The 27,349-nt window shown below is 41.3% G+C and overlaps 1 protein-coding gene across 6 annotated transcripts in view; it reads left to right on the forward strand.

Annotated features, from left to right (window-relative positions):
• The window catches only part of Rapgef2 (Rap guanine nucleotide exchange factor 2), a 203,968-nt gene that overhangs the window by 126,665 nt on the left and 49,954 nt on the right, over positions 1–27,349 (forward strand). For all 6 annotated transcript variants that reach the window (XM_057756814.1, XM_057756813.1, XM_057756812.1 and 3 more), the window contains one exon: positions 26,266–26,397. In XM_057756814.1, coding sequence (XP_057612797.1) covers positions 26,266–26,397 — 132 coding nt within the window. The remainder of the gene's footprint in view (positions 1–26,265; positions 26,398–27,349) is intronic.

Raw genomic sequence — 27,349 nt, forward strand, 5'->3', positions numbered from 1 at the left:
CGGCCGGCATCACAGGCTGCCCGGCTGGTCGGCAAGCAGTGTGGGAAGCAGGCAGGGAGCCGCTCCATGGAGCGTTGCTCTTCTCCAGGGGAAGCGGTGCTTTAGAGGGGAGTGAGAGTCTGCTCAGAGGAGGGAGGGGGGTGAGCTTCAGCTCGCTTGCTCTTCCAATTTTGTTGTGATTTCTAAAAATCATAAGCAAGACCGACAGTTTATTTAAGGAAGACCAATAGCATTGGGAAATACTGGACAACTGATTTTTCTCATTAGAAAATAATGTCGCTCTCACTAAACGTCCAAGCAGTTTGTCTGAGAAACCTTTCTTTGGTTGAATTCAGTGAAACATCATGAGAGGTTCCGGCCCCTGGGAACCTGGCACGGAATGCACGTGGAGGTGGGTGGGAGGGTGGGGGACTCTGGCTATTGATTTGGCAATAAAACCATCAGTGGTACACTTCTGACTTGCTAACATCTGTTAATCGGTGATGTAAGTACACTAGATTGTTTTAATGCCACAGGAAAAAAAAATTACTGCTCCTTTGTAATTGGTCCCATGAGTCAGCTATGTGATTGTCTTGCCGAAATCCCACAGGCAGCAACTGCTGCTTGTGAGAAACAGATTTCTGTGTCTAACTCTAGGTCAGAGCCTCCTGTTCCAGGAATATGTGCACGCCTGTGGTGCTACTTTTGTGTCAGCATGTCACAAGGTTTTTTTTTTTTCCATTTTGCCAGCTTATGACATTGATGTATATGTGTGTGTGGTGTATGCATACATACACATTACACATATGTACGCACACACATATAATATTTCAATTAAAGTGCTCGAGTTTAGGCAGATCCACAAGCATTTTATAACTGTTTCCTTACATATCCTAGGCCTGTACAGAAGGATATAGGAGTTAGTTTTAATGTATTCTAAGAAGTGATGCAATGGTGTCAAATCCCAAAAATACATATAAACCACTAAAGCCTTGAAAATGAGCAAGCAGGATGCCGACTTAGTGTTTAGGTTTAGGGTCACGTGTGGAATCTGATTTTGTCATCACGAAATGAGCATTTTAGGTGGGCGCAGGAAAGTTCCTTAGGTGCAGTGACTCTGAGGTGGCGCCTCACCTGGTGTGTAAGCCTCTTGTTCTTCAGCTGGAGCTGCTTACTGGCAGATTTCAGTGCTTTGTTCTGTCCTGACTCTGTCCTGCTGGGTTCTAGGCATGCTTCCGTGGTTTGAAATCTCTAGAAAAGCACAACTCTTTACCTCACTTCACGGAAGAAAGTCCGTCAGAGAGTTTCCGCTGGAGGTTGACTTCAGTGTAGGTCTTTGGCCTGTAGGTCCTTGTACTTAGGCGTCCAGGTAAAGAATGCCTGTCATCCCGCACTTGAGGCTCACTGGAAGACTCCCATTGTAGGCTCACTGTGTGCCTTTCTCATGTAACCTTTCCCAGATGGGAAGGGGTGGCATGCTTCCTAACGTACAGAAAATTATTAAAACCATTGATTGGCCAGGAAACAAAATCTCTTAAAATTTTGTGGAAACAAGAGCTGTTGGAACATTGAACACCGGATATCCGCTCACTAACAGGAAGCTATGGTGTGTTCCACACCCAGATTTGCCTCCCATTAAGTACTTTATAGCTCACTAAAGGAAATGGTAGGATTTGCACCCAGAGCACAGAGTGCAGGGCGCTGGCAGCTTGTGTTTCTGAGGTCCTGCTGTCAACTATTCTCTCATCCATTCAGATTGCTGTGCTGTCACTTGGCAGCCAGGCTTCAGGGTACATGGGGAGCTGGATAAGAGAAAACAACTCTGGTCCTCAAGCAATGGTGGTTCAGTTCATAGTGATGAGCAGAACAGAGGAGAAAACCCTCTTTGTGCTCCTACAGTGCTGTACCAGCAACATGTCACAGCTGACTTTAATTGAGTCATTCACTAAATTCAAAAGTATCTCAGGTTTTGCTTCTCTGCACTGTGGCTCTTTAAATGCCATCTTCTTGGATTACAGAAGGAAGTACGTTAGTGCAGCAATGAAATGGGGGACTCGGTTACCATGTTTTGTGAAGTTCTGCCACACCACACAGAGCGATCATCTCATTGCTGGGCACTATGTATAGTACATATTCTTAAGTGTTCTCATTTAATTGGATCTTTGGATTAGTGGAATCTTATTGAACCTCTTGAGATTTTAAAATGTTTGAATTCTGTGTATTTTCTCATCTCTGTTCCATTGCTGTGGGGCCCATTGGTAACAAGAAGACAATCACAGACATGCACCAGAACAGGGCTGCTTTCATTTTGTGTAAGGCGTTTTAGTTGTCCCTTGTGGGGATGTTGCCGTTTTGTAAATATAGATACCTCATGAGATTGTAAAAATAAAGCGTTGTTCACATTTCAGAGTTGTGTTATAAAGCTGCATTTCCGGAAAACAAACAAACCACAGTTGTAATAATTACAAATCAGTGTTGTATGGGAAAAGCTTCCACACTCTCTGGAAGTCAGAGAAAATATTAGGGTAGCATTAAAAGTCTCCCCTTAAGCCAAGTGTGGTGGTGCACAGCTGTAATGGTACTGGGAAGCTAAGCCAGGAGAGTTGCAAGTTCAAGGCCAGCTTGGATGTATAGGGAGCCCTGTACCTAAAAGTCAACGACAGAAAATGTCTTCTTTACTCAGGGATATCAGCTTCTAAAACTTCTGCAGTTTGAGGCAATTGTAAAAATCCTTCAAATTGGCCACTTTTTCATGGACTTGCTGCCTTTCAAACTGATGACCTGTGTTCTGTTTGAAAATCTTACAGAAATTATTGATTTATGCAGCGTTTTGTCTTTACCTTACATTATTCTTAACTAGTAGGACAAGGCACCTACTGTTGAGCACTGTTTTCATGTCAGGTACCATATTTCACATTTTCTTCCTAAATTCCTACAGCAGAGCGCTGAAGGAAGGTGTGGGATGGCCTTTAGAAGTGAAGAAACGGAAGTTAAAGACACATAGTATCTTTGCAGTCCAGGCTAACTTAGGTCTAAAATGTCCCACTCATGCAGCCAAATCTCCTGTAATCTATGCATCTGTGTAAAATATTTAATCTTGGCAGCAGTATTAACAAATGGACCACAAAACTTAAAATAGTGCTGGCCTTTTATCTCCTCTTTATTCCTGGCACACCCGACATTGCAGTCACCATTCTTACACAGGTAGCGATACTGTGATGAAGAGTGTTTACTGCACTGCGTGTTGCTTGGCGTTCTCAAGGTTGCACCTTTCATCTTTGAAATGAATTGCCTTGAGGCTGGAGTGGGAGGGCCTTTTAATGCACTTTCTTCCTCCTGACCTTTGTGCCTCTGCGAGCCCCTCAACCCCCAGCATTCTGGTCCTGTTGATCGGTCTTTGGTTTAAGTCATAGGTATGGAGCCTAACTATCACTGAAGTCATCCTCTTGCCTCAGGTTCCTGAGTAGCTGAGATGGGGTGGGGGCCTCCTGTCCTTTCCTGCTGCTTAACACTTTAAACATAAGCTTCGTGTCTTAGTTTCCTTAGCCATTCCGTTATAACGTCTAATAAATAACCTTACCATAGTCTCTTGGCGCCACAGAAAGCATAAAAATTTTCCTGTTCCTACCTCCTGTGAGTGCTGACGTGACCCCGCATCTGCCTCAGACCCAACTTTTCCACTTGACCACCTCCCTCCATCTATAGTAGCTGTGACTTGTGTGAACCCTAGGACCCATTTGATCACCCTCTTCTCCTCCCCTCCCTCTCCTCCCCTCCCCTCCCGTCATCTCCATGTCCCTTCTGTCCTCCTTTCCTCTTTTTCTTCTTACTTTGAATCCTGATTTATCTCCTTTATCTCAGGCTATCAGAAGATAATTTTCGAACTTGCTGATCCTCCTGTGTGCTGGATTTATAGGCGTGCACTACTATGCCTAGTACACATGCTGCTGGAGAGTGACCCTGGGGCGTCATGGGTGCTAGGCAAGCACTTCAACACCTGGGCTACACCTCATCCATAGGCTCTTCTCTCTCTGCCTTTGTCGGGGGTGGGGTGGAGGCCCTCTTTCCTTAGTCTCTGAACTGCTTGAATTCCATTGACATTTTATATGTGCCTTGGCCAAGAAGATAAAAGATCCCTTAGCTTATATTGTCCAAATTCCTAAGGCCCTTTAAGAAGGTATTTTTTCCCTTTATGGATGATTTTCCTCTATGCTTTTTAAATTCCAGGCGAGCCAATCTGACATCAGGCATTTGGTCCCTGTGCTTTCCAGTTTCTCGGCTTGCACTCGCTACACTTTGCTTGACCTGACTTCTTCCACCTCTCTGCAGCTTTGTACTCTGTCTCAGCAGCAGGAGTTCAGGAGCACACACTAAGTAACATGTTCATTCAGTCCTCGTACTTCTTCTAATTGGTGCTCAGAAATAGGCGTGGCCGTCGTGGAGACACCAGAAGTACCACCTTGACTGAGTTCTTCCCCCTGTGCACCGTGCGTTATGAGTATGGTTGGAATTTAGAACTCTTTGTCGGCTGTTGAGAATACAGAATAAAGAAGACGTTTCAAGGCTGGCAGAATAACATGTGGGACTCAAAGCTGGGGCTGCACACGGTGCGGATGCAGAGGGATCCAAGGACAGCAGACTCATATCTCTGCCTGCATGGCCTGTGTTCCAGAGGAGTGCGAGGTCCAATTGCTGGTAGCTTTGATGAAGGGCTAATCTGAGGATCTAGAGTGAGTATGATGTATGCTAACTAGAGCAGGTTTAGGAAAACTGCATAGAGAAAGCAAACACAGAACAAACTGCTTCTCACCTCAGCAGTTTGACCTTGTCAGTTTGCGTTGGTTAGGGTAGCTCTTTAACATGTGATTGATGCCGCGCCCTTAACAATGAAAAACAGCTTCAGCAGTAACTACACACAGAAAGTCAGGGTTCTTCTCAGAGGTCGAAACTCCTCCTTCTCTTATCTGATCTCTGTTTTGTCCGTTATGACAGATCTCTTTCCTGAGATGAAATAAACTTATCTCTCGGGAAGATTTTCCTCAGTACTTGCTCACAGGGAGGCCCAGAGGAAGCGAGATCCTATTGTATTGTTCAAGGACAAGGTCATCTTGCCTTGGATTTGGGCCAAGAAACGCTGGCAACAAATTAGATCTTTTTAGCCTTGTTAGAAGTGAAGAAATATATTTAGAAACTTGCCAAGGCATTACATGTGCTGTTTACACGTGTGCAGTTTTGAAAAAAAAAAAAAAAGGTCTTTTTCATTGTAGTGCACACACCAACTTCACCATTAGCCAGAGTGAGCAGTGTCCTTCATAGCCCGGCTGTTAAATATTGTTCAGGAATGATCCATTTGAAACTACCTGAGGAGAAAGTCAATTGATTAATGAAAAAGAGAATGTTCAAGTGCCCCTCCTCCCATTTAACTGTTTAACTATGACAAGACCACTGATAATAATATCAATATCTTTTCTTAGGCCTTTGAAGTACTGATATATGATTTTCACCAAGTTAAATGATCCAGAGGTTTAATATTAAAGTTATGATTATTCATTAAATACAGTTTTCCATATTGTTAGTTCCCCTTGGGTTTAGATTGGACTACAGTCTTAAATATTCTATTCAGGTAAACTGTTAAGAATTCTTTTTGGGGTATAGCTCAGCAGTATGACATTACTTAGCATGGACGAGGCCTTGATTGATCCCCAGCTTGATTAAAGAAAAGAGAATATCTCACAGCTGTTGTGTCTGTAGTTTCCTTGTGTTTTTGTAGCTTTCCTGTTCAGATCAGTAGTCATTATCCTCAAATTTCATTTGGATTTTTGGTTTGGTTATGAACTTAAAAATATTTTGAAAGCAAAATAAGTTATATGTGTGTTGTAGATATAACCATGTGAGTATATATACATATATGTGTATATATATATATATACACACGTGCATGTAATTTAATTGAATTTTTATAAATGTGCCTTCAAGGTCCTGTTACTTTTCTTGTTCTAAGACCTTTGCTCTGTCTTCTTAATTGTTAGGTGTTTGTTCTGGGGGTTGGGGGGAGACAGGGTCTCTCTACATAGCCCTGGCTGTTCTGAAACTCACTATATCAATCAGGCTGACCTGAACTCACAGATTTTTCCTATCTCTGCCCCTTGCTTGCGCTTTGGGATTAGCTTGCATCACCATGCCTTCTTCATTGAGAAATGGTCTTTACTTTTGGAATCATGACACATGTGTGTGATTATCTGAATTTACAGTACCAGTGCTTTGCGTTATACAAAGTGTGTTAAAGAGAGCAGTGCCTGGTGTTTAGAATATAGACTCTGAAGATAATGCACAAGTTGATCATAGAATAAATGCATATTTGCTGCTCGACTCACATAAATAGGTGATGTCACAGAGCACTCACAAAAGTGGCTTTCTGCACCTTGCAGGGCATCCTTGTGAGTTTACAGCCTTTGCCCAGTCTTTCTTGTTGGTAGTAAAATATGCATGCCATACAGAATTGGACTGTTTTACACTTTGCCATTCCTGTATATTAAATGAACCTCAACACCTCAAATCATAGGTCTTGTACATAGTCATGTCATATTCTCTCTCTCTCTCTCTCTCTCTCTCTCTCTCTCGTGTGTAGATTAGGTAGATGACAGACAGAATCTTACTCGATCCCACAGTGTATGTTATATGCTGTGCTCCTTTTTCAGTCTTCAGTAATCATGTAAATACCCTGCTCATACATCACATGACTTCATTCCATATCAGTGCACCAGATCCTACTGTTCATCAGAAAAACTAATCACAGAAGCATGTGGGGCCCATGTCAGTCTTGGGACAAAGTGCCGGGATGAAAATTTTATGATTAAGAGTATGTTCTCTAGTAGAGAAAGATAGGGAGATGCATTATTGTTCACGCTGACTTGGTTTGATGCTCGAATGAAGCGTGCCCCACCATTTATGTCTGCGTACACATTCATATTTCACACACAAGTGTCTTTGTAAATATAAACAGCCCATAATCTCAATTCTAATTTTGGTATTTAGTAAAAGCTAAAATTTTGCACAGGTTACTTTTAGTAGAAGTAACTGCTTAAATTATTTTTAGTAGATGTAATTTGTAGGGGGTGGGAAATGTGTACTGACTCTTGGGATAAAAGTGTCTATTTTCATACTGCTTTTATTAGAGGTCTTAAAAATACAGATTTCAGTGAGCACCTTATTATGGACCATTTTCAGTGGGTCAACCTGTCACTGAGTTTTATTAAAGTGCCAGACATGGCATCATAGTTTTCATAATAAAGGAAGGCAACATAATATGATCATTTGTTGTTGTTTGTATTTTAAAGGCTGTGGAGTTGTGATTTGATTATCTCTTCTACAGACATTCTTAACCTCTGGTTACAGTATTTGTCATCCACGTAGGTCCTGGAGGCGCTCTTTTTCTGTTGGCTTTGTTTTGTCCCCCTCAGTTATTCAGCAGTGCTGGAGTGAGGGGGAATGTCGTGGCATACGGATTTTGTGAATGTTGTGTGTTGGGAGTTGTGTACCTTTGGTAGCAGCGAAACAGAAGAGCCTTAAAGTCTGGGGTCTCTGGTGCAGAGCCTGGGTTGGCAGCTGTGGGGCAAGGCCAGCAGAAGTAGAGATGAGCACAGTTTATACCCATGTTTCCAGCTACTGAGAACGAGAAGGATGAAATCACCTTTAATATGTGTCTAAAGAATTTATGCTTTGCTTTTAAAGGACTCTCTTGATCCTTCCATTATCTAAAATATGAATGTAAAAGGCTTTCTATTGAAACAAACACCAGATTTGGAAATATAAAATCATATTACTTTATAGGTAACACTTGCCATAATTACCTAAGTTTTTGCTATTTCACATTTATTTACTTGTCTGTGTACACACGTGTGCAAATGTATCCTATGTGGGGTGAACAGAGGACAACTTATGGGAGTCAGTTCGCTCCTTCACCATGGGAGGTGTGGAGGTCAGACTCAGGTTTGCTGGCACATGCCTTTACTCATAGAACCGTCACACTGGCCCACCAAAACATCCTTATTCAAAAGAGATATAGCTGGAATAGCTATGCTGATTTACTCGTGCTTTGTGTTATGATGATTTAGGCAGAGGTATCTCAGTGACCCTATTGCCGGTTCTGTGCCTAATTGATAATTTTTACAAATAGGACTGTTGAGATGGATCAGTGGATAAAGCACTTGCTGCACAATCAAGAAGGCCATAGTTTAGGTCCCCAGAAGTCACGTGGATGCCTAATGGGCATAGCTGCCACCTTTAATTCTAGCTTCAGAAAGTAGACTTGGGATCTCTGAACAAACTACCCTTTAAAGCAAGCTCTGGCTTGAATGAGACCCTGCCTAGAGAGTAAGGTAGAAGAGCAATTGAGGAATATTCCTGACACCTGCGGTCAACTTTGTTCTCCCCCAACACCCATACATATGCATATAATATACACCTGATGTGGCATACGCTCGCGCGCGTGAGCGCACACACACACACACACACGAAAAGAAGAAAAGACAAATTTAGTGTGTATGTATTTAAGAAAAGAAAGAAAACATTGGAAACAAGGAATGAAAAAGAATTCTGAGTTTATTATCTAGATTGTTGGCATTGTTATAGTATTGGTATAGGGGCTAGGGAGGTGGCCCAGCAGTTAAGAGCACTTGCTACTCTTCCAGAGGACCTGAGTTTGGTTTTTAGAATCCGTATCAGGCAGCTTTGGACTTCCTGAGGCTTTCTGTAACTTTAGTTCCAGGGGATGCAACGCACCTTTTCTGCTCTCCCTAAACACCAACACACATATGATAGCAAATAGAGCATGCCTACACATACATAACATAAAAATAAATCTTAATAAGCATACTGGCATCTAGATTCTTTTATTTTGAAAATGTTTTATAGCACAGCATTAAAAAAATCCAATAATGATTTTCCTTCTAGACATTTTCCCAAAAATATATGTAAAAGATTTATTTAAGGGCAAGTAATTTAATGTATTTATAATTAAATATATTAAATATATTTGAGGCTTGTATAGCAGCCTTTGTCTTTAACATTTTTTAAAGTTAGCCAGAGTAACTTATATATAACATAATTTATATGGCTTAAACTGAAAGACAAACTTAGTTAAGAAGTTCATTTAGTGTGAGAAGCCAGGCATGATGGTGTACTTTTAATCCTAGCACTTGGGAAGCAGAGTTATGAGGGTTTCCGTGGGTTCGAGGCCAGCCAGCTACATGGTGAAACCTTACCTCAAAAGCTCTGTCCTTCTTAAAGGAAAGAATACCGCTTGATTTTAATCACTCTTACTATAGTTATACGTTTGTGTTTTTCTTGAAGCTTGAGCAAATATTTAAGGTTTGGGAAGTGAACAGTAGCAGAAGAAAGAGAAATGAAATTGCAGATGTCCCCTAAGGAAAATGTAAGCAATTGTGAGCAGTACCCCCTCCCCCAACCATGTGCCTTTCTCGGTGCTGCCGGGCATGGGCCCAGATTCCCTTCCCTTGCATTATTCTTACTTCCTTCCCACTTTGAAAGAAGCAATGACCTAATGTAAGTAGGAGTTGAAGCAGCTCTCTGTTGAACAATACACCTCAAAAGTGGATGGTGATGATAGCCAGTGAAGTTTGTTTTGCTTTAGAAAAAGGAATATGGTTCATTGAAATGTTCTTTGTGTTTCCCCAGCAGGAGAACATAGATGAGATCATAGTTCTCATTCAGTAAAAGCGCTTTCATTGTTAGCTGAATAGCATTTTAAAAGCTGACATGTAGCTAGGCATAGTGATGAACACCTTTAAACTCATGCAGAGGCAGGTGGATCTCTGTGAGTTCAAGGCCAGCTTGGTCTACATAGTGAGTTCTGGGACAGGCAGAGCTAGTGAGACCCAGTCTAGGAGTCAGGAATGGGGGTAGGGGGAAAACATGTAAATCAGGTGTGGTTGTATACACCTGTAATCCCAGCACTCTGGAAGGCTAAGATGGGAGGAGTGCATGCCCAATGCCAACCTGGGCTACATAGTGAGACCTTGTGCCAATGAAATGAAAAGTTTACTGCTCTTGAGTACTTTAAATGTATGGGTAATCCTCTGTTGACTGGGGATTCTGTCCCACCAGGTCCCACACCTGTTTAGTCCATAATAAACACACAGAGGCCTACATTAATTGTAAACTGGCCTATAAGCTCAGGCTTCTTATTAACTCTTATAACTTATTTTAGCCCATAATTCATGTCTGTGTTAGCCATGTGGCTTGGTACCTTTTTCAGCGAGGCAGTCACATCTTGCTTCCTCTGTGCCTGGCTGACTACTGCAGGCTGAATCTTTTCTCTTCCCAGAATTCTCCTGTTCGTGTCACCCTGCCTGTACTTCTTGCCTGGCTACTGGTCAATCAGCGTTTTATTAAAATACAATCGACAGGGTACAGATCATTATCCCATAGCAATCCTTGAAGAAGAAAATCTATTGACAATATGATTTCCATATAGGTAAAAACAATATGTGTTCACCCAACAGCTTTTCTTGTACAACACTGAGATTATGAAAAATGGAAAGAAATTGCATTTTATGACCATTTGTGAGGAATTAGATTTTTGCTTTCTTTATTTTGAAATTAAACTTTTGGATATTTGTATTATTAAGTAAAGAATATTAATAATGAAACAACTCATTTGTTACTTCAGAGTTCTAGAAGAAAAGTTAAATATAGTTTTACTTTTTCACCTCTGATGGAGTAGGTTATCTCTGAGTGCTGGGCACAATGTGGCAGGAAGCACATCCCAGTACAGAGGCAGGGACACCGTGTGTCATCGAGCTGTGCACAGGAAGTGAGTCTGGAGACTTAATAAAAATGAAGGAGAGCAGCACATGAAAAAGATGTGAAGAAAAAAATGACGTGGGGTTTAGGGAGGCAGGAAATGAGCTGAAAATCGCATGAAATGGCACGATTCTAACACAAGACCCGTGCTGTGTCCACGGTTCTGCTGCTGTTAGAGTGCTCATGAGTAGACGCCAGACATCCGTGTTGACCTGGGCATGCTAAGTTACTTCTCTAACTATATTACGTGAGCAGATGGAAGAATCAAACATTTGTTAGCGTTATTGTTCTTCACCTTTTGACTATATGTATTTTAATGATAATTTCTTTTGGGGGTTATTAAGATGCCATTTCTTCCTCTTTCTTTTATGGCCCAGCAATACTTTGCATTACTAATTTCAAACATACTAAAAAATAAAGCAAAATATTAGACTCAATTAAATGAAATGTTAGCCATTAATATAATTGTTGGTTTAGTTTAATGTATAATCCTAAGCAACCTTCTAGTTACAAATCAGTATTAAGGTGAGAGGTTAGCAGTCACGCTGTCACTAACTAAAATGAAGGCTTTCTGTGTTTTAAACATCTCCAGCTGTGCAACAGTGTAAGTTTTCTGTAGCTTTGTTGCACATGATTAAATAATTTCTTCAAAAGTTGCACAACTGATACCACTGGCCACTTTGTCTTCCTCGTGGGTGTCGTGTGCAGATACAGATAGATCTGTAGCCGCACACATGCATGCAGGCATGCACATGCATCTGTGTTGAGAAGCCGTGTGAAATGCCTCTAACTTTTCCTGTAGGCACACAATCGCAGTGTGGACAATTTCTTGTGCTTTCTGAGCAAGGTCATTCCTCTATTTCAGAACTGATTTTCTTAAGTATTGGTTTCAAAGCAATTTCATGTGTGTGCAACAGTAGCTATTACCTTGCCTTCTTTCTGATGTGGTATTCTGAAGAATTTTCAGATTCTTTACATGAAGGTTTTCTCTCATCAGTTTAACCTTTTAGGAAGTCCCTGTGATTACCCGAGCTTGCACACACCACAGGGGCTTCCGCAGTACTCAAATTTAGGGAATTCTACTCTTGCTTACATTTTGAATGATGTAGTTGCTTTCTTATTTTGTTTCCAGTTAAGGAAGATATTCAAAGGGGCCAATTTTAGTTATCTAGAGGAAAGTTTTGTGAGCTTACTTGACCTAGACACATATCCTAGCTGTGTAAAATACAAGTCAATAAATAATTATATCCATCTTGGTTACAGTTGCATCATTTCTTTAACTCCCTTCAACTATAGCACTTATTCTCTGGACACCTTTAACGAAAACAAAACAAAAACTGTATTATCCCAAATCCAGCAAAGATAGCTGTTCCCACCCTGGCTTGGCAGTGCCGTTGCTCTGGGTTCAGTCTCCATGGGTTGGTGGTTGGTAGGGCTTTGCGCTAGGCAGCATTAGAACACTCTCTCTCTCACTGTAGTAAGTGCTGACTTTGTTCGTGCATCTGCTCTCACTCTTGTTCCATACTTCAAGTGTCATCTAGGCTGCCACAAAAAAGACGTCACCTTCTGTTGTGATTGGAAATGAGGTGTCTTCCAGAAGACTCATTCTTTGAGCTCTGTCTCCAGCTGGTGAGACTGTTAGGTAATTGGCAATGGGACTCTTACTCCATCAATGGATGAATAATTTCTCTGAATCAGTCCAGGGCTTAGTGGACAGTAAGGAGGTGGGGCGGGTTAGAGGAGCTGGGTCACTGGGGGCATTCCTTTGACAGGTTTCTCTAGCCCGACGCTTCCTCCAGTCTCCGTCCAGCTGTGCAGCGTTGCACAGTGTCCTGTTGTGGAGCTCTGCGTCCCTGTGCCCAGGCCCAGCGGTAGTGGAGCCAAGTGGCCGTGGGCTGACATCTCCAAAACGGTGAACCAAAATGCATCCTTACTCCCATAAGTTGTTTTCTCAGAGATTTTGTCACAGAAATAAACAACGAACACAGCTTTAGGTGATTTATATAAAGCTAATGAGTGCATTTGGTGCACTACCTACACCTGAGAGGAGTTGAGCTTCCTACTGACACATCACAGTTGAGCAAACTCCATGAAGTGTTTGTGGCACGTCATTTCCAAGTGAGGATCTTCAAAAGAGAATGCTCATGTGGCCCTTCCCACACAGCGATGGGAAGGAACTAGTACAACTGTGGTTGGGGGGTTGTTGTTGCTCTTGGCTGATTTTTGGTGTGTGTGGGGGAATAAAACAATATTACATAGAAATAATAATAAAACAATAAAACATTATGCATGCGTTTATGTGCATATGTATGTGTGTGTGCCCACACCCTGGGCTGGGGATATAGCTAATTAATAGAACATCTGACTGGCATAGGCAAGACCCAGGGTTGAGTTCCTACTACTACTTCTCCTGGGTATTGAGGGAACCTCAAAGCTCTTTATTCTTTATTCTGATACTGACTAGTTTGCTCAGGCCTCTTTTGATATTTACTAGCTATGATTACTGTGCAGTGATTAGACAAGCCACTTGTTTTGTTTGCTCTACAAAATGGAGACGGTGATTATACTTCTCTACCTCACAAGTGTTTTGAAAATTAATATAGTCATCACTCCTTTTAAGTGCTTCATGTCTGATTCCTAAACAATATTAAAGTAAAAGTGAGAATCTTTGTGTTTTATTGATGACAGCTTGCTTTAAATATGGAAAATATTTTAAAATTGATGCTTTTAGAAGTTCATGTTCTCAGGATTTTCTTGCAAACTTATGCATGGCTCGGCTCATGGTTGCTAGTTTTCTACCTCGATGGTCATCCTCTCCTGCTACTGTCCTTCATGTGTGGACCACAGTCTTCCTCTCCTTCATGGCTGTGTGATGCTCAGAGATTGTTAACATGTTTGGGACTGTTTTCCATGGTCTCTGTCATGTCATCAGTGGCACCCATGTCTCACAGGGAAGGGTGGCATCCGGTGTTATTTATGGATTCCTTTTGCTTCTTCAGCTAGAAATGTTTCTTTTTCTTGATTTTTAATGTGAACATTGATCCACAAGTTTGGTGGGTCTTTTTAACCCCCCCCCCCTTTTTTTCTTTGTTTTGTTTTATTTTGAGACAGGTTCTCACTAACTGTGTAGCCCTAGGTGGCCTTGAACGTCCTGTGTAAAAGAAGCTGACATTGAGCTATGGAAGTTCTTCTGCCTCATCCCCTCCAAATGCCAGAATTACAGGCCTGGGCCATCACTCCTTTCAAAACCACTGTTATTATTTTTATTTATTTATTTTGTTGTTGTTCTTGTTGTTTTGTGGATTTTTTGGTCTGGTTTTGAGTGTAGGATATGATTATCTGTTGGCCATCTTAGATCAGCTAAAATTCATTTTACAGATCCTTCATTAACTGTATTCTGCAAATTGGAATTGGTTGCAAAATAGCTCATAAAAGAATCACAGTTGATGTGAAAAAAATCGCATTAATTTTTACCTTAGTACTTCCCCATTTTCCTCACTTATTAAGTGATTTTGTGCAAGTCGAGCTGCTTAGTAAGACCTGTCTTTGTAGTCATTCCGTGTGTGTTTGCAAGGAGGTATTTTTAGATAGTTTAGCTGAGCAGCAATCTGACGTCTTTAGAGGAGACATCAGTTCATTATGTGGATACAAATTCTATGCTTTCAGCTTTTATACACCAAGTCTTAATTTAAACCCCTTCTTCTTGCCTTTTCTAACGAAAGAGACTATATCATGGTATGTATTCTATTTCTTCCTAAGGCCGATCTTTCTAGTTTACCTTCTTTACATAAATGATCTAGGTAGAACGTTTTTATTTGTTCTCAACTTAATATAGATTACAGAAGCATGAAATTCAGCGTCATATTTAATTGTGCCATTTTGTATTGTGCTCTACTGTGCTTTGCTATTGCGATATGATTCGGGGATTTAAAATAGTTATGAAGCTCATAAGTGCTGTTTTCTTTGAAGAAGAAAAAAATGTAAAGGACAGGATGTGGGAGTTGTAGTCTTCTTAATTGTGCATATTGCATGTTCCCTTAAAAAACAAACCTCTTGTTTGGGAAAGATAATTTAAATTTAATGCCGAGCATATAAGAAAGAACACATGGTTATTTGCTTTCTTGTTCTAAACCCTGTGTTTGAGTGAAGTTATGATATCTTCTGATTTCTCTCCTCCCATTCCAGTGCTGAGAGGAAGTTCTTTCGGCTTCTGCCTATCTGTGCGTGTTGTTTGTGACACTGGTTCTCTTAGGACGAGAGCCATAAGGATTCTCGTCATTTACCATAAACATAGAATTTCCTACCCTAATTTTACTCCACCTAGTTTCAGGAAATAATTCAAATGGATGTGCAAAAAAATGAATTAATTTTCAAGTTAATGTTCTTTCATTTTTGCAAATGTAAAGGTTGAGCCTGCTGTGTGTCAGATCGTCAGAGCTCAAGTGAAAACTTCTGCTGTTGGTTCTGATGTGCTGTCTGCGTGGTGGGAAGACCCGGGCTTAAAGAATGGGTCGATATTTTTAACACAGTTGTTATGTGAATTCAGTGATATTTTGATTACATAATGGAATCCATCCTATTTTACCATACATTGCAAATATAAATCACTATCACCAAGAAATAGATGAGTTACTTAACATCAAAGAAGGATATTGCTTGGGGAATCTGATTAATAATGGGCTTCAGTCTAAAGTGTGAGTTTTCAGTCTAGAGAAAAAGCAAAGACATTTTATATATGTGATACACATTTTATTGTATGAAAGAATCTGGCTTAACAACTTCATAGTATGAAAAGCGGAAAAGAAGTACTGCATCCGTGACTTTTATTTTTTAAAAAAGCAAACCTTTCTTGTTCTTAAAAATTAGTGTTGTTATATAACCATTTAAGACTTTAGCCGAAGCCTGATATTAAGTGACTCAGATCCCTAGCTTCTTAATGCTTCTTTACCGTGGAATTTAGGGGCTTGCCAGATTCTTGAGCTGTGACTTCATTCTCCACCCCCTCCCCAAATTTGCATGCAGTAAAAAACTGAGAAACTGTACAGAAGAGTTAGCTAATGCCCACATCCTCACGTGCCAAGAGTAACATGGCTGGCTTCCGGCTGTGTTGTGCTGAAACCGTCTGTAGTTTAGTGACCAACTTCTGGTTAAAGTTTCTTTATCAGAAAAGTCACCCGAAGTCTCCAAAATCCACCCCCACCCGCCAGCACCTATGACACCCCATAGCTCTGCTGTGGCTTCCCCATTCACTTTCTCCAGATCACCAGTTCTTCCTTTCGAACTTGTCCCAACATCAGCCAACCAAGAATGGCGCCTGCCTGTGTCTTCTGGTCCTCTGACCCCGCCCGTCAGCACTGTCCTAGAGGAAGAAGCTTATTATCACGTCAGCTTCCTTTCGCTCACACACCCTAAGGAATCCTTTGGGAATTGAGAACTTGATCATCTCAAAAGATAAATACGTAATAAATATTAATAATAAATAAAATTTATGGCCCTGGTGACTGATCGCCTGGAGAGAAGTCACATGGTAATGTGAGGTTGCTGCTTGGCCCTTTCATTTTACAGGGATAAGTGACACTGTCGTGGAGGAATTTGGAGGTGTCTGTCCCACTAGCCACCTGTCCCTTCGTCCCCACTTAAATATGGCTGGGCATTCGCATCTTTTCCATTTATTTTAAAATTCCTCATAGATTTGGACTGTTTTCATGGGACATACAAACTCCTGAAAGTCAGATAATGTATTGCCTTCTCCCTCCTTCTGAGGTATACATTGATTGTTCACCTTGTAATTAAGTGTCCTCCTTAATTAACTCTCTTCCTTTCCCCAGAGACCGCTTTCCATCCCTGTGGCTTCTCCCGCTGCTCTCCAGTTTTCCACAGCTATAGAAACGGCAGACCAGGGCTTGTGTGGTTGAGCATCTGTCGGATTTGTTTGGCACTTTGTATTTGGTGTGTGGCTCGGTTTTTCTCGGCTCGACTCTCCAGTGAGAGAGATAAGGAAGGTTCTCTATCTCAGGCATCTTGTCCGTCCTGTTGGTACCATTGGAAGCACTGAAGAGCGGGGTTCTTTTGGGCTCGGTGACCCAAACAGTAGCATCTAGCTGCATTCATACTTCACGGACTTTGACTGTATTTCTGCAGTGGGGGACAGTACACATTCCCCAACTTCTTTAGAAGATTCTGGGAGCAGATTAGGTGTTTAACCAAACTTTAACAGTATAAGGGAACTCTTGTTTTATATTTCTGTTACCTTTTATATTTTTTACTGGCATGTATACACTCACATATACAACTTAAAATTAGTCCCTTACCTCAAAAGGAAAACAGCTTGAGATGCTTGTTTCCCCTTAGCTTTACTTAATTATTGAATTTTTTTCTTTCTTTCACTTTTCACTTTTTCTTTCACTTACATAATTTTTCTCTTCCTTCCCTTTTAACCCTACTACGTACTATTCCTTGCTGTCTTTCAAATTCATGGCCTCTTTTTCATGAATTGTTGAACATGTGAATATGTATATGCATGTTTCTGTTGAGTTGAGACTTCATGGGCTTTCTCCTGCCCACACGGGCATATCTGTTGGTGTCATATCTGTTCAACGCTTGTTCAGGCCGTCATGTTGCTGAGACTTTATAGGTATAGCGTCTGACATTAGCAGAAGATACAACCTCACAGGAAATTACTTGATCCTCTAGCTCTTAGCAACCTTTCTACCCCAAAGAATATATCCCTTACAGTATCAAAATGCCGTTTTCACCATAAGTTGTCTTGATCATTATTTTATTATTATTATTATTATGATGATGATGATGATGATGATGATGATGATGATGATGGCCCGGGAGTTCCAACAGACGAGATAAGGCTATCCATGTCAGTGAATGTCAGTCATGTCTATCAGTGGTTAGGAAAGGGGGCCCAAGGAGCTTAAGTTTGTTTTTAGTGGGCTGCATGAGCTCTAGATCGAAACAGAGAAGGAAGTGGGGTAGGGGGCAAGTGGTATACATAGTTAAGCAGCCCTGATCAAGTGTGGTCTGGTTGATTATGATCTCAGTTCTGGTTTCACTGTCATAACTTGAAAGCAGTGTGGCTGTCCAGGGTATAGCCTCACCATCATAGATAAGTGTCCTCATGGATGGGCAGAGTCTGTCCTAGGAAGCTTTGCTGTTCCTGGACTCTAAGGTAACTTTCGATTTAGCACAATGGCTCTTGCCTTCTTCTCCTTTGAAGGGAGATGAGATAGGCTAGGTAGATAGATTCTCCTTGAGTTACTAATATGCCTGTATAGAGTAAAGGAACAGATTGACCCCAGAGCAACGGAGTCAGGCACAGTGGGAGCAGAGGAGCTAGGCCTTCTTTGTGCTTAGAGTTGCAGTGTGGGCTCCAGGATGGTGCAGTACTTTTAGCAAAGACAGTGTGTGAATGCCTGTTGCTGTGCCACCCACTCTGTCCCTGTTCCTTGGCCTTTGTCTGCTTCACTGAGCAGGTAAAGCCTTGGAGGCAACCTGTTAAATGTGTGGTCTTTACATCGCTGACAGCCTACACTGAGATTTCTACTCTTGGCGCTATCCTGGTGGGTCGATCCCAAATAGTCTGTTGTTTCTGTTACCCTTGAATTCATGACTTCTCAGCCAAACATGTTACTTCAGTTTCTTTGCGGAGCATGTTTTTACTCCATATTTATAATTGTTATCCCTCTTGGAATATCAGCTTCATGTGAGTGGGGCCCTCAACTGTTAGATTAATCTCTCTATCTTGAATGTCTAGATCAGTGGTTCTAACCTATGGGTCACAAGCCCTTTGGGGTTGAACAACCCTTTCACAGGGGTCTTCTAAGACCACAGGAAAACACAGGTGTTTACATTACGATTCATAACAGTAGCAAAGTTACAATCATGAAGTAGCAACAGAAATCATTTTATAGTTGGGGTCTCCACTACATGAGGAACTGTGTTAAAGAATAGCAGCATTAGGAAGGTTGAGAACCACAGCTCTAGAGTGTAAAGCCATGGCATAGAGATCTATGGAAGTTTGAGAGATGAATTAATAGAAGTATAAAAATTGAGGTATGGGCAGATGGTGATGATTTAGAATTTACAGATACTTGTTTGTAAGTATGTTTTCCCTTCCCCTTTGTGACTAAATGTAAATAGACATGAAGGCTCAAGGCAGAAGCAGCCAGCAGTGTCAGCAACTGACCAGTGCACGTTTGCAGCAGTGACGGCAAGTGAGGTTAGGAGTGTTCCAGGATTTTGTCATGAGGTTAGGAGTGTTCCAGGATTTTGTTCCAAGTTCTAGATACTCTGAAAAGTGGAAATGAGCACTGCCTACCTTAGGGGCAAACATTTTCTGTGTATAAGCTACTTGGGAATTTTAGATAAATGAAATTTTAGAGATCAGACAATTCTACTTAGGGAGACTGTAAGTATGGGTTATTATGACAGGGGTGATGGTGAGATAGGAAACTCGGGAATTTGTTGATTAGTTGGTTGGTTGGTGTTAGCTGGGGACACTCAGGAGTTTATTTTATCAAGTCCAACTGTCATCTTAAGTAAAATGATCAGGACATTACAGTGTTAAGCCATGAGTGCGTATGTGATAAAATTATGTTTAAAACACTATGTTAATTTTTGTACTATTTTAACTAATGCCATTAATAATGACTTGCAAGTTACTGCTCCTTTTTAGTATTTTTTAAAGTAGTACTGCTTCCAAAGGTAATCATTTGTTCCAAATGTTATCATTTATAATGTACAAATGTTGGGTGCTATGTAAGTTGGTTTTTCTATTATATGAAAGTATAGCCTGAACTCTTGTGTTAGCAGTGCTGTGCATTGGTGATAGATATCCTAGTATCCCTTCCATAGGCTCAACTGAAGAAGGAGATTGTGCTGAATGAACCCTTAAACCCTAGCGGGCCTGGCCTTGTGCTTGAATACAACTCACATTTGCTTAGTGTTTCACGACTCTGGAATCCTCCCACTGCAGCCTTCTCTGTGTTCTCACAACTCTCTGGTTGGGTGTGTAGGGCTGATCTCTTGTCTGGTCCACACTAGTGGGTAAGATGAGCCACCGAGCAGGAAAGTGATTTTCCCGCCAATGTGGAGCTGACCATGTCTTCTACAGCCAGTGTCGTCTGAGAGTTCCCAGTGCAGACTGGTGATGCTAGGTGCTGATTGAAAATAGCATTCTGTAGTCATTGAGAATTCTAACTGGGTCAAGAGCTTGTGCTTAAGAAACTTGGTTATCTGTTTGTGTAACATCACTGAATTTTAAGATTTAGTGGTGACCCTTGCCATCCCTTTACGGTGCTTTCAACAGACAGAATTTTTATTTTTTGAAAAAGTTGAATAGTGGAATACCGAGGCTCCTCCAGATTGTTGTCAGCTTTGAGAGGCTTGCTGCAGGTGTGTGTGTGTGTGTGTCTGTGTCTCTGTGTGTGTGTGGTGGTGGTGGTTTGCTTGGCACCTTGCACTCCAGGTGGACTTGTTTCTCACTTTCCTTTTCCTCCAGCCCCTTTCTGGATGATCTTAGAAATCATAAGTGGATATTATCAACCACTTGTTCAAAGAGCACGTCTCTATTTAGCTCCTAAGAAGACTGCTATAGTGACTCTTGTCCCTGCTGCCCACATTCTACCTTCCTGGCTGCAAACTGTGGGCTGTCACAGCTTTGAGTGCGCAACCCCTGCCCTGGCCAGCCCCCATGGCTCGCCCAGCTCAGCTGTGGCTTTACTCTCTGTCCTTTCCCTGGGTTACCACTTCCCGCCGTCCTCTGCTTTTCCTGTAGGTCTTGGTTTGACTGGCTCCTTTGTGTTCAGTCCCTTCTCATTCTCGGTGTCAAGCCGCCTTCCCAGTTCCCGGGCCACCCACTCTGTCCCCAGCCCTCGCTGCAGCCACACATGCAGTTTTGGTTGTGCTTTTTAACATCTCTTGTTACTCTTGCTCAGGCTCCTTCCTCCAGGAGTGTGCAGTTTAGCTGGTCCTGATCACTCTAGCTCCTGAGCCATGGTGGGCTCATTGAGGATGGCAGTAAATCAGTGTGCCTGTTGAATAATTAAGTGAAAGAATGAGCCTTGAAGCTGTGAGTGGAGTTGTGCCCCTCTGCCAGGCTTCTCTGTCGCAATCCAAGAATCAGGAAGTTGAAAATTTTTAAGTTCAAGAAGTTTCATTCTTAACTCCTCTGTCCTGGCTTTATGGGAAATTTGTTGCTTAACTTCATTTCGGAAAGAAGAGAATTTCATTCCTCTGTGTAGTAAAAATCACTTAGCTGTATTCTGATAGTGCTACATATAATAGCTGATAGAGGGGGCGGTGACAGATCTGGCAGAGAGAACGGTGGGGTCAGGCTGCTACCCCATTCTGCTTCGTTCAAGTGCAGGGTCTCCGGCTCCACTCTGGGCTGAGAATTCGTGGAGGGGAGGTGTTCGCTATCTGCTGTGCTTGTGTTTGGGAAAGTGTGAGGGTGGCAACAGATGTGTTCCCTGCAGACACATCTAGCAAGAGAACTGCTCGTTACATCAGCAGCTACTGTACAAGGTATGTTAAGTTCTGTGGCAGGCAGTTTTCTAGAAGTCATAGTGGAGAGGGCAGGGGAGACTTCCAGAAGAAGCGGGCAGTGTGGACACCTGGGAGAGACACTAGAGCATAACAGTTGAAATTACCTAAACTGTGTGTGTGCCCAGCACAGAAACTGACAGGAAATGACGGGGGAAGTGATTGGAAGTGCTCTCTCTGTATATATGAAAAACTATTCATGGACTCATAGGTTATGGGAGCATAGTCTCCATGGCTGTGAGGTCACTGTCTGTCCCTTCAGTTACTTTTCATCGTTGCTGAAGGCTGTTCTTACCACTGAGTGATACTTTTCTCCCTTAATTATCGGTTTCCATCTACTAGTAGGTAGGTGCATTAAATCTTGGAGTCAGCTTTCCTTTTTGCTCTAGCTAGCAAGCCTGGAATTCAGTAAATATTTGACCGCGTAATTAACTGAATAAGTAAATGGACTTTAGTGTTTGTTTGATCTAGATTGAGCCTGATCCTGTGGAGTGAGAGGTCTGAGTGTTAATCACACCTTTCTCCGTAAGGACGTTAAAGATTTTTTATAGATTTTACTGTGTTAAATTTCCCATAGGTAGTTCATGAGAATAAGTATAGTTTTTTTGAGTTCATATTTGCTATTTTACAAAACCAAACAAAATACGGTAGTTTTAATACAATTGAAGTCTATTATCCTTTGTGTAAGGTCCTGTGTTCTTGATTGATGGGCATTTCCTGCCTTAAGTACAGAGTGGAAGTTCCTGGCCTCCTTCAAAGCATGTAGCTCTGTTGTATTGTTTTCAGCAGTGGCTCTCGCTAAAGGAAGGGGATAGATTCCAGAGAGTCTTTGGGGAAATTGTCATCAGTACGATATAGAAGTGGCACATAATCACTTCTGATTATTCCCACCCGATAGACTTCGATTCATTGCATGGTATCTATATAACTGTAAGAGAAGATGGGAAATGTCTTATGGGTGTCTATCGAAAGACGGTCATTGCATTCATTGTATGTGGGCTTAAGTACATCTGTGCATGTGTGTTTAAGAGCGTGCTACAGCTTTAAAGTAGCTCAAAATTGCCTACTAGTTAAGGCTTTTGATTCTGCGTGATGCTTTCTTCTCAAACAAACTGCAGTTAGTTGGCTCTCCCTATCAGCCATGGCTCAGAAATACCTGAAGTGAAAAACTGCAGCTACACGGAATATTTAAGTATCTTGAGGCTTTTGTTTCAGAAGCAATGCATTGTGAACGTGCATAGCATCTGTGTTCCGTTAGTTACGAGTGATCTAGAGATGATGTAAGGTCTAGGAGAGGCTGCACATAGGTCACATGCAAACCGTATGCCATCTCATACAGGGATTTGAGATATCAGAGGAACCCCTATATTTATTTTCGTTCACAGGGAGGACAGCTTAGAATCCTCCATAGATCCCTTACCAATCTTTCTCTTTGATTTTTACTCTTTCTTTTCCCGAACTCCATACTCTAGTGAGTATTTTTTTCGTCTAGGATAACTAAGTACCATTCCTCGGAGGCTCATCAAGCTTGACTGTAGTTGGTTCTAGAAGCGCCCTGCTGTTATTGCCAGCAACTCCCCCTCTTCAGGGATTTCTGCTTCCATGGCAGCTATCGTGGGAGCACTGGAAAACAAGAGGCAGAGAACTCAGTCTTGGTCTTTGTAGAATGTTATTGAATGTATTGTCTTTTTGAGTTCAAAGCCAGCTTGTTTTACATGTCAAGTTTCAGCATAGCCAGAACTACTTAGTAAGACCCTGTCTCAAAAAACAAAAACAAACAAAACAAAACATAAAAACAAAATCACAAACAACAACAATAACAACAGAAACCCATCAAAATCCAAAAAAACCAGAAAGGCAGGTGCATCTCAATGAGTTCCATTCTAGCCTGGTCTACAGAGCAGGTTCCAGGACAGCCAGGGCTGTACAGAGAAACCCTGTCTTAAAAGAACCAAAACAAAACAGCATCAACAAAACACTCATCCTAACAAACAAAAATTTGTGGTCTACCAGTAATATATTTTTAGGACTGTATGGATCCGTGAACAATTTGAGCAGTAATATATCCATATGTGTTACTGTAATATATAATGGATTCCTTTTAATTATATTACTAGTGAATTTCTAGTTAAGTATATTGGTCTTCTGATTGAAATGCTGGGCCATCGAGATATCTCAGTAGGTAAAGGTGTTTGATTCTAACCTGACAGAGCCTGAGTTTGGTCCCTGGGAACTACATGGTTGAAGAGGAGAGCCAACCGATACAAATTGCCCTGTCTTCCAGGGTGCTACGGCACAGACACAGACATAAATATGCACAAACAATTAAAAATTTTAAAGATCAGAGTGTTTAAAATTTGTTAGTTTTTCTTTATTTGCTTTAGTAAGATAATTATTGGGTATAGTCCCAGGTTCATAAAACTTCCTTATTTATTTATTTTAACAGATTTAGGGCTGAAGTCGTGAGGCAATTCCTGTTTCGATACTGTGCACTAACAGTATAAGTCAGCACTGGGTCAAGCTGGGGCAGAGCAAAATACTGACTCTTGCTTGTACAGTGTGCCTGTTTAGAAGATGTTAATCTAGACTCCCAGTAAGTCTCCCCAGCGTTCTCCGTTAGTGGGAAGCCTGGTTGGAGCATGGGGCTTGCACCTGTCAGCCTCAGCACTTCCAACACCCACACTTTGTTGTTTTGTTTGACTCTCAAGAGCTCTTATTATCCCAGCAGCCTCTGGCTGTTTCTCCATCAGACCTGGTAGGACCAAACCAGTGCACATCCCACTGCACCTCACAGGGATGCCTTTTATAGCCTTTGCTTCCTGCGACCTTGATCCATACCCATACTCAATAAAATTTACATCTGTGTTGCTATTCCCATTTATGGCAAAAGATTTTTTTGTGTGTGTCCTATACAGTACATCTGTATTTCTGTTTCTAATTTTAGGAAGTATTTAATTACCATTTACTCTGAGTTTAGTACGTCATTATTTTGTGCTCTCACCCATGGAACACAGATGGTGGGAAGGGAGTTCAAACTGGTATGGGGACTCGGGGCATGGGTCAGTAGTGGGGGCGGGGGAGAGCTTGCCTCACATAGCACAGGCTCGAGTTTGATCTCCAGCAGTTAAAAATAACACTTTGAAAAAATAGATTTAATTTCCTCTTCTGCTGCTCATTAACACTTGTCTGTGAGTTCTGGGTTAGCAGAGGTTGCATTTGCGATTGGAGACATCTTACTCATCTTTGTAGTCCCTGCTACTAGCTGAGCATCTGTCACAGTAGGGAGACAGCAAACACATGATAAATGGAACTGAATTGTTAAGAGTAAAACCGGTTCTCTTTTAGTCTGCAGTTCTTGACTTAGGGAACCATTTCGCTGTAGCAGCCATGGGCTAGTCCACATTAGTGTATGAGAGCTGGGCGGGATTCAAGCTCTGACCACTCGAGCCTTCTCCACAAAGTGAAGGCAGGCAGGAAGGGTGTCCCGGGAGTAGATCTTGAAGAGAGGATTCCTGCGAGCTTTGAGTAAATAATCATTGAGTGAGGAGAAATTCACTAGGTATTTGTTTGTTAGTTCATTCAACATGTTTAATTAAAAAATTCCATGTGGCACATGTCGATCTCAGTCATATTTATGAGTGATAATCACTAGGTTTCGGTTACTTATTTTGTAGTTATAGGCATAGATTCTGAATGTAGGCATGCTGATACACCTGTCTAGCACCTATGGAGAGTTAGTTGCTATTCTCCTAAGTTGTATGTATCTCACAGCATCTTCAGTGAGCACACATGGGAGATAGGTAATGTTTGTGGCATGTTTACCGGCCACTTCTCTGATATCTGTGAACATAGGAGTTTTTATCTATTGGCCATCTAATTGCACGCTGTATAATAAATTCATGTTTAAGACTTATGTACTTTGTGTGTCATAAAGTTGACAGTAGCATTTAGCAACCGACTTGTAACTACCGGGAAACATGTATACGTAGGATGGAGAGTGTTGGCATCTAGGCAGGTCTGAATGTATGTAGGGTGGAAATCCATTTTTCTTAAGGCATCAGAACTTATGGATTAAAGCCTAAGCATCTCCTTGGAAGTCTTATTTCTAACTATGTGGTAGCACTGCATTTTTGAAGAGGCGATGAGGGTATAAGGAGTGACTGGAAGATCTCTGAGGCAAGCCCTTACTAGATTTTACTAGCTAAAGAGGATCAGTATGCAGCAGCAAACAGAAGTATGATCGGTGTCTTACCATTCCAACTAGCGTATGCTTTCTAATGTATTACTAGTCAGTGCTATTGGGATGATGCATTTAACCTAGTGGGTAAACAAGGAGGGGGGTATGTGTATAGAAAAGTGAATGTTGTCTGTAGATGCTTAAATGTCAAGTTCTTAGGTGTTTTATCACTTTTCATATAACCTAGTAAGTGGCAATATGATTCATTGCTTCCAGGATGCTTGCTTAAAAAAAAGTTTTAAATATTATTTGAACATGAGTGACCCAGAAGTCTGTTTCCTTAGCTAGCTATCTAAACTGTTGTTACAAAGTTGCATTGGTTGGCAATTGCTAACAAATAGAGTTAGGGTAATTTGTTCACTTATTTGTTACTTGGAAATTGTACTTTACCAAAATAAATGTTCATCCATGTGTCTTAATCGCTTAACCCACCTATTTAGACATCTAGTTTAACACTATTAAGGTTCATTGTATGCTCATAGACTTTAACATTTTGTGAATTTGGTTAATAGGACAGTATTGAGTAGTTTTGAGTCTGTGGACGGAAGTATCTTTCCTAGTGCTCAGTGCTTTGCAGTGGGGGCAGCATCATAGTTTTAAGTGCCTTCTTGAAGTTCTCAATTCAAATTGTAAGCCCATTCTTTTTTCTTTTTCTTCTGCTGCTTCTGTAGCTCCCTGCAGATTTCACAAAGCTCCACCTCACTGACAGCCTCCACCCACAGGTGACCCACGTGTCCTCCAGCCATTCAGGATGTAGCATCACCAGTGACTCTGGCAGCAGCAGTCTTTCTGATATTTACCAGGTAAGAAGGACTCCTCAGTCTCCTCTGCTTGGGGGCGTTTTGGAATTTTTAGAGACAAAAGCTCTAAAGTAGATGTCTGTGCACACATTATGGATGCATGTTTTATATATGAGGCATTGTTTGTGTTTCACAGACTTTGCTGTGCTGTGCATAGTTGAGGAAGCAACTCTACCACTGGGTTGTCACCAGTTGGCAGAGTGTTGGATGATCACGGAATTCGTTCTTGTTACTCTAAGTGTCTCATTCATTTGTCTACAGACAGAACTCGGTATATAAGTCTGACTCAACTAAAAAGCAGCAATATTATCATCTTATGGTCACATCAACACATAAAAAGTCTTTTCCCTTAAAAAATAGTTTACTTTGGAGCCAAACATGAATGACCATGGCATGGGAGCACAGATTCAGTTTGCCAAGTCGTTACTATGTAAAGGATGTGGAAATCTGAGCTCATGCAGACAGTACCCAGGCACACATAGTTTTGCAGAAAAGAAGATATTGAAAGGTATCCAAGATCATACAACTTTTTGTTTTGTTTTGTTTTTAGAGACAGGGTTTCCCTGTGTAGCCCTGGCTAACCTGAAACTCAGTATATAGACCAGGCTGGCCTTAGACTCAGAGATTTCTTCAGCTGCCTCTCTCTCCTTCCTGAGTGCTAGGAATAAAGCCATGTGCCACCATGCCTGGCTTCTAAGAATATTTCTGGATGGAAAAATGCATTGTTTCTTGCATTATCCATTTACTATTACATAAATGAATAGAATTTTAATTGTTTTTTTTTTTCTTTAGAATCTGTTTTGGAAGGAAATTCTTACCAAAGTCTATATGACCTTGAATTTTATTATAGCTTAAAGAAACTTTTATCTTACAATTCCAGTGAGTGCTGTTTATATAAACAAATAGCATTTTAAAGTTTTAAGAAACAGTTTATGGACCCAAAGTTTTTTTTTTC

Source organism: Chionomys nivalis, chromosome 24 (assembly GCF_950005125.1).
Source record: "Chionomys nivalis chromosome 24, mChiNiv1.1, whole genome shotgun sequence".
NCBI lineage: Eukaryota > Metazoa > Chordata > Mammalia > Rodentia > Cricetidae > Chionomys > Chionomys nivalis.